Source organism: Aplysia californica, unplaced genomic scaffold, assembly GCF_000002075.1.
Source record: "Aplysia californica isolate F4 #8 unplaced genomic scaffold, AplCal3.0 scaffold00394, whole genome shotgun sequence".
NCBI lineage: Eukaryota > Metazoa > Mollusca > Gastropoda > Aplysiida > Aplysiidae > Aplysia > Aplysia californica.
In genome coordinates this window covers 694,707-703,193 of record NW_004797664.1, presented here as the reverse complement: position 1 = coordinate 703,193, position 8,487 = coordinate 694,707, and the positions used below count along the sequence as shown (strand labels likewise).

At 40.6% G+C, this 8,487-nt stretch overlaps 1 protein-coding gene across 1 annotated transcript; it reads left to right on the top strand.

The window, feature by feature from the left end:
* Nucleotides 1-3,440: 3,440 nt before the first annotated feature.
* On the top strand, nt 3,441-5,141 carry LOC106012513 (carcinoembryonic antigen-related cell adhesion molecule 5-like). Its single transcript, XM_013085653.1, has one exon. It carries the CDS (start codon nt 3,441-3,443, stop codon nt 5,139-5,141), a length of 1,701 nt encoding a protein of 566 aa, XP_012941107.1.
* The last annotated feature ends 3,346 nt before the right edge of the window (nt 5,142-8,487 follow it).

Here is an 8,487-nt window from a genome sequence, read left to right as displayed (position 1 = left end):
TGTTATCTGAGAAATGAATTTGTATTGCCCTAATTTTCTCTGGAAATTGCAGCAGGGATTTCCCGTTGCTAACTGCCGGTTTGTTTACAGTTTTCTCTGACTGCTAGCATTTGTCATCCATTGACAACCGACAAGGCAGTGAGGGTTTTGTAGGATTTATCGAGACTCCTGTCACCAAGATAGTCACATCTTTTGATTAAGAGGTATTTATTGAAGCACCTGTACCACCAGGGTTCTTCTCTACTCTCCACGATAATTCTCATTTGGTTCACGACTGCTTGGCAGCCTCAGTATCTGGAGGCCTTTCCCCTATCCACCACCCTGGGACGCACTGGGTTGGTATTTTTTTGACAAGTGTTTAACAGCGCTCACAACTGCAAAAGGTCATAAGAGCGTGTGGGACACATTAAACATTTTCAGTTGCTAGGAAATTTAGAATTTTGCCCAAGAAGGGATCTTTAACGTGCGCAACTTGCGCACGGGACCTCCGAAATTTTTAGCCCTTGTCCGAGAAGGCTACGTGTAGATCTTTCCTACCAGAAGATCAGGGGTGTGGCTGAAAGAGTCAGGAACCCAGAGGAGGGGGCAAAAGAGGTGGGGGGATGAGGGCAGAAAGTGGAAACGCAAGCATTGCTAGAGAGCAGGAAAGAAGGTAAAAGGAGACAATTTTAAAGAGAAAAATTTCCGTCGCTATCCGGATTCGAACCCGGGACCTATTGAATTAGAGGCGTACACTTTAACCTCTAGGCCACGACAGCTCTCCCCCCCCCCCCCCCCCCCACCCCCTTCGCTGGGTTGAGTGATGAAATGTAATAAAATTCAAAAAGAAACACGTGAGTGGGGAAATAAAAAAAAAAAACTTGAAATACGAGGGGCATACCAAAAGTTTTTACCGGACCATGACAGAAGAAAGGTAGAAAGCTGAAATTTGGGGTGAAAGCCAAAAATTATCTTCCTAGATTGCTCGTAAATTTGGGGAAATTTCAGATTACTGTTTTTACCTACAGCGCACTGTAAGTGAATGGGGGTATGTTGTTCTCCAGTTTCAACATAGAAATTGAGAAAATTGAGCTCAGTGCAGTAGTGAAGTATTTGTTCTCGCAAGGCAAGCAACTACGGGATATTTTTACGGAGATACATGCTGTATATGAAACTGATTGTCCATCCTATGCTGTGATAAAATTTTTATGAAAACAAAGTAATGATGAGGTCAAAGAAGCGGTAGAGGGCTGGTTTTCTGACATAGAGAGGGTCCTCTATTCTCAACGTCTTTTCAAGGTCATACACTGATGGCAAACATGTATAACTCTGGAAAGCGACTACATAAAGAAAGACGAAGCTTATTACCAAATTTCAGCTTTCTACCTTTTTTAGAGTTTAGAGTACATAGTTTTTAGAGGTTTGGTGTGTAAAATAAAATGAATTTCACACTATGTCAAGCTTTTTAGAATGCAATTCTTTGAATATCTTGATGATGACTCCGAATATTATTCTTTAGATTTTGACAGAGCAGATAGAGCACATTTGCTTTCTGACCGCATGACCTTCGTAACTCAAAATTAAATAGTCAAAAATATCAGAAACAACTTTGTAAATCTGAGGTAGCGATACATATACTATTGATTAATCCTGTCGTGTAGTAAGTAATCATCGTGTTACATCGCAAAGAAACTAAAGAGCTGTTGCAACATTCGGGTCTTTTTTTCTTTCTCCTTCATTTACAGAGCTAAGGTCCAGTATCGTGTGTGCCGCACTCTATACAGTGCAAGTTGGAGACCGGACCTTCACAGTGCCTCGAACCTGGACGAATTTTAATAAAGGGCCTTCGGTTTGCAGTGGCTTCCTTAAGGTAGCGGTCATCCAGAACGAGACTGAATACCAGGAACTGTTACAGGCTGTGTCGTCTTTCGATCGCGGTCTCACATTGTGGTTAACAACGACAACGGTGTGTATCTTATCTATAATGATAAACTAGACATTGTGAGGCATCATGGTGAAATCAGCAGCTCCTCAAAATAATGAAATCAAGGAGACGGGCATTTTTTCTGACCGTTGTGCAATTTTGTTAAAAAAATTTTAAAATTATTTTTTTGGGATCTGTTTTGTTCTGTTTGGCTCAACACCTTTTTATTTGTAAACATATTTCCCTGTAGATTCTCTTTAAAAAAACGTTGATCAATGGCACAAAAAATATAGGTGTGCGTACAGTTTCCTAATAGTCTCAAGCTTTGGAATTCACCAAACTTTGGGGCCATTTGCTCGCTAATTTTACCTCTGATGAGGCAACCCCTACCTCCTTCATAAGCAACTATCTCGACTTCTATTCAAGTCAGATAGGTCGTTTTCTTCCACAAAAGTAAAACAAATGAACATGCCATAGCATGATACAAATATGTCAAAAAAATTGCTGAGCGCATGATTCCAGCGCGTCGTGACATATCTTTTTATAGCTACTGCTTTCGTGAGCACACAGCTGTGAAATATTGAAGTGGTTCGCCTATCAACACTGTTAGGTTATTCAAGAGGTGGGACCTCCGAGTTTAACATCGACCTCCGAAACGATCGGGCCATATAAGTAATTCGTCTAAAGTGCCTTTCCCAAGGGCACAACGTCGGACCGAGCTGAAGCTTCAATTCCCGAACCCAGATTCTAATAATTACGTGTCCGGCAGCTTAAATACAAGGCGCACATAATGGTAGGAACGCTGCATAAATCCAAATGCAAAGAACAACAATTTAAAAAAAAATGAAAAACAACAAACGAAAAAGCAATTAATAAAGAAATGAAAGCAAATCCCCCCCCCCTCTCAAAAATCAACCCATAATAATCTTACTCCTATTCGCCATCCGACAGTCTTGTCTGTCTGAGTAAGAAATTATAGTTAATGGTTTTTAAAGTTGCGAATCTCCTTTGAGTCCTGATTCGATTTCTTTTACAGAACCAAGATGGCAAAGAGAGTTGGGCTCAAGATGACATTGACCCGTCCAATTGGGCAACTGAAACTCGATTTACAAGCTCGTACAGAACTAGAAATTGTGGCAGTAAACATTGTACTATCCTATATAAATGGAACTCAGGGAGGGATGTTTTTTTGTCTCCTACTTGTTGTAACCGCAGTGGCAGGCATCTTTGTGAGGACGTGGACGAGTGTGAGACGGGGACACACACTTGTCATGCTAGCACACAGCGGTGTCGTAATGATGTGGGCTCGGGCTATACTTGTTTGAACATTCCTACAACTCCTACAGCTCGGGGAGACGTCCAGGCCTTTTTACAAGGCTCTGATGTTCCTATGCATTGTACTTACTCTGACCGGGGATCTCCGAGCCAGTTTTCATGGTACAGAAACGGACAGCATTACGTGAATACAGATTATTCAGTTATGGTATTATCTAGTTCCGGGTTTTTGGAGGAGGGTAGGTACCAATGTAGTGCGACTATGGATGGGGTGGAGTCAGCTCTGAGCAACGAGATCCTATTGACCCGATCTGTTCCCCCCGCCCAGCCCACGTTAAACGTAACACGTGATCTTCCTGTGCCACCGGGAGAGAATGTGACCTTGACATGTACTCCGTTCACAGACGGTAATGATCTTGTTTATTTGTGGAAGAAAAACGGTTCGGATTTTATCAGGCAAACACAATCGACTCTCCAAATCGTCCGTTTCTTGCCCGGAGACTCTGCCTCGTACACCTGTCAAGTTCAGAACACGACGTCACAGCTGCTATCCCCCGAAAGTAATGACATACTTCTCCAGTTTTTTCTGACAACTCCGGAGTTGTCTGTTTACGCGTTGCCCAGAGTGGCCAGAGACATGCCTAAAGAGACTCTCCAAGTAGTGAACGGTGATGATGTGGAACTCACGTGTAAGAGCCCTGACCCAGTTGAACGATTCCTCTGGCAAACACCACAGGGCTGGACCACCAATACGACGTCATCTGAGACTTTTGAGTTGCGTAATTTCCAGTCTGTTCATGCCGGAAACTACACATGTTTCTCAACGATAGGAGATGTAACCTCAGCACAAAGCAACAGCGTAACACTGGAGGACAGGATTCCTGCCACGCCCACTTTGTCCGCTGACGTCTCAATAGTGATGTGGGGATCTTCCGTTACATTAACGTGCAACACGACGGACGTGGGAGTTAAGAACTACTTTTTCTTCCATAGCTTTTGGATTATGAGACGAACGCCGACATTTCAGTTGGACAACTTTGACCAAAGGTATATGGGATCGTACAAGTGTCAAACAAAGGTAAGCAACATCTTCTCACCGTCGAGCAATTTTGTAACCTTGAGTCTCGCTGACCCCACGCCATATATCCTCACCAACAAGTCGGCACCATTTCCAGGGGAAAACGTTGAACTTAGTTGCTCTTCTACAGTATCAACTTCTGTAGACTTTTCCTGGAAGCTCAATGGAAAACCGATGGCGAACGCAAGCACAGACACAATCAGTGTCTCACACTTTGGAGAAGATGACGTAGGCAACTATACATGTGACGTGGAAGTGTCTGATGGCACAATCTTTACTAGCAGCCCTTTGGAACTGTCCATCAATACGTCCATACCGAAATTTACATCATCTCTAACAAATGTTCCTGAAGGTACTCTGGTGAAACTCTCTTGTCAATCTCACAATCCCATGCATCTCAGGTTCCGCTGGCAGAAAGATGACGTCATATTCGGGGAAGGAGCTGCATCCACATTTAAGATTTTAAATTTCGAGAGTAAAGACGAGGGCTTATACCGTTGTCTCGCAAGCGACATCAGTCAAAACTGGACATTGAGCACACCAGAAAATCTAACCGTCATTCCTTACAACTCACTTTGTAAATGTAAGTGCATTGCCAATTCCACTAGTGTGGTACTCTCTTTGGAAGAAGTTCAAGAAGTGGCGGCAGACATTCAACGCAATTTAAGTGTGGACCACGCCCACCTCTCGTCTACCGTGAGAAAAGTGACGTCAGCACCCGATGAACGAGCGTCCAGCATGTCTACTGGTGCAGGGGCCATCGCCATGTTGTCTCTGGTCTTCTGCGCCATCATCATCGCCGACTTGGTATCTGCTATCTATTATATCATGGCTACAGTCCAAGCTTGGCGGTTGCCGTTTGATGGCAAAGTTCGTGTTTCCTAAACAGTTCCAGTTTCTGTGCCTGAACTAAAGTTGATAAATTAATTCTAAAGATTGCCCTGAAAAAAAAAACCCAACTGATTTAAAACAGTTCTTTCAAAATGTGATTCAGATGACTTTTGTAAATCCTCCGTTGGAAGAAAATTACAGTGTGTTTTCGCCAGCAACCTTTCATTTTTATTGTAAGTGTTTTTACGTACCCATTGAAATAGGATGTTGCTACTGAAATTACTGGAAATGTTTATGTTGTGATTGATACTAATTAATTCAATGATTAACTATATTTTGCAAAGTAACATTTATCGACCATGACTTCCAATTCCAAATTGAGCTGAAAAGGATGAAGCATTTCAACATAAACAACCTGGAGAGAGAAATTAATAATACTAACTTCCATTTTGGAATCGAACTCAAGTATTATGTGTACAAAGGTACGCTCTTAGAGCGCAATTGTTATAAAACAATATAGCATGATTCTGAATTATAATTTACCTGCATCCTAGCATTTTATCTTTACATTTACTTTACTTTTGGGAGTGGGGTGGGGTGGGAGGGGGGGGGGGGCTCTGTCACGTTGTTGTGCTGAGGAGAGAAGCAAACGTCTTTTTCTTGTTTGTTTTGTCGCCTGTTGCAGGGTTATGTTGTGCCTGACTAATGTTTCTCTGACCCTCTCTATCCATCTGTTCTTGGGCCTGTCACTTCCTCTGTTTCCGTCTGATTTGTGGTAGTATGCTCTCGCTGCTATCATCATCATCATCCAGTGCCAGATCTGCGACAGGCATCGGCGATCATGGTTTTCCATTCATTCCTTTGCTCGGATGCTCTAAAAAAAGCTACGTTTCCCTGATCCTTTCGTGTTACCCATTTGTTTAGGTTCCCTAAGTATGTTGTTCTGGGCCTACCCCTGCCTCGCTTGCCCTCAATTTTTCCTGTGAGAGCCAGATATTTGAGACCCTTATGTCTATTCAGCTGTCCCAAAAACTGCATTTGTCGTTTCCTGATTGTTTTTAACATTGAGCGTCCCACGTGGGATTCATCAAGCACTACCTCATTTGATTTCTTTTCCTTCCACGATACTCTTAGCACTCTCCTAAGAAACCACATTTCTGTTGCTTCCTTTTTATTTTCACTGTCTTTAGTGATTGCCCAGCATTCACAGCCATATAGAAGGGTTGACCAAACGTAGCATTTCAGGACTTTCATTTTGGTGTTCATTGAGATGTTTCTATTTTTCAGGATTGGGCTCATTTTATTGAAACTAGCCTTAGCCATTGTAGTTCTCCTTTTTATTTCTGTGGAACATTTGGCGTCAGATGTTATCATATATCCGAGATATTTAAACTGTTGGACTTGTTTGATCTTTTCATCTCGCTGCTTACATTATTTTATTATGATTGTTTATTTTTGATGGAGTGGAGGGTGAGGGCTAAAGGAGGATGGGGTAGCGGTAGTTGGATGGACTGGAAAACAATGCTGCAAGTTGTTTAACTAAAACACTGTGCTTAAAACGTATATGGATTTTTAAAAAGAAAAATACTTCACTCAAGTCCGATCACAGCAATGCAGTGGCGAAACATTGATCTGCAACCAGAGATGGATTTCTTCACTGTATGTCCCAATTTGTTTTGAGAGTGTTTGATGCTGGGAGAGACCATAAGGACAACAGCTCACATATCGCTACCCTAGAATCTCAGAGTTCTGTCTGCTCAATATCTTTTTTTGAGAAACTAAAACATTTTGAGTTTCACAACAAGCCAAGCTTTTTCAAATGCAATTTTTAGAATATCTTGACTCTGAACAATCTTACAATTTTGATAGAGCAGATAGAACATTTGGTATATGGCCCCAGGGGTTTAGTAACTCATAAAGGCCAAAAATGTCAGATAGAACATTGTAATTCTGAGGTAACAATTTGTCCTACCCCTGTGTACCATTTGAATAAAAGTGATAATTAAAACTTTCTGTTACCTATATTGTTGCTTTCCTTCCTTTACATTAAATTATGGCGATGGAGCATAGAACATATACGTGGACATAATACATCTGCAGTTGGCCTATATAATATAATATGTAGATATATGAATTAATATATATATATATTCATATATATATATATATATATATATATATATATATATATATATATATATATATGTATATATATATATTAATATATATATAATTATTATCGTCTAGTCTGTAAGTAAATGTACAAGAAACGGAAGCACATTGGAGGAGCTGTAGCAGTGGTGCCTTGCCGAGGAACCAATATTATGAAATTTTAGACATACGCATTAGGTTCGAAAAGAGTTTAATTGTGCAAGAATTATATAAAATGTTAGCACCTGTGGTAAAACACAAACATGAGTTGGTTGCTACAACTAAGCATGTAAAAGAGTTTAAGAATTATAACTAATACTGAGATTGTAAGACCGACCGCACAAGGTACTAAACTCAAAACACTAGGAGGACAAAGACATGAAGATGCTTCCAATTTTTTAAACATTTCTAAGTTTGGATAGAGTTTAGCCGTGTAAAAATGTGTATGAAATGCTTGCACCTCTGTTGAAACACAATAATGCGTTGTTTGTTACGACTGGCTGGGCATGCAAAAAAGCTAATGGAATGTAACAATAGATACTGAGAGTGTAACGACCGATCACACAAGCTACTCAAGAGAGTAGGAGGGCACAGAAATAAACATGCTCCTAGATTTTCCGAACACATCTAGGTTTGGACTGAGTTTAGTCGTGAAAAGAAGACTATACCATGCTAGCACCTGTGGTAAAGCACAATAATGTTTTGGTTGTTACAACTAGGCAAGCGTAAAAAACTAATAGGTTACAACCAATACTAAAAGTGCAACGACCGACCGCACAAGTTACTCAAAACAGTAGTAGAATAAGGAAATGAGGATCGTCCCAGTTTTTCAGAACATATTGTCTAGATTTGGATAGAGTTTAACTGTGCAAAGAAGCCTATCAAAGGATTGCACTTTCGTTTCGTAAAACACAATAGTGGTTTCGTTGTTACAACTAGGCATGAACAATACATAGCAGAGAGTGTAACGACCGACTGCACAAGTTACCGAAAGCAGTATAAGGGCAAAGAATTCCAGAGTGTTGTTGCTTTCCCGATATACCTAGGTTCTAGATTTAGATAAGAGTTTTGCCGTGCAAAGACATCTCTGAAATTATAACACCCTTTCGTAAATCACAATGATATGTTAGTAGTTACAAAACAACAAGAAACAAAAATTGATAGGTTATAATAATAATAGCAATAATAATAATGATAAGAAGAAGAAGAAGAAGAAGAAGAAGAAGAAGAAGAAGAAGAAGAAGAAGAA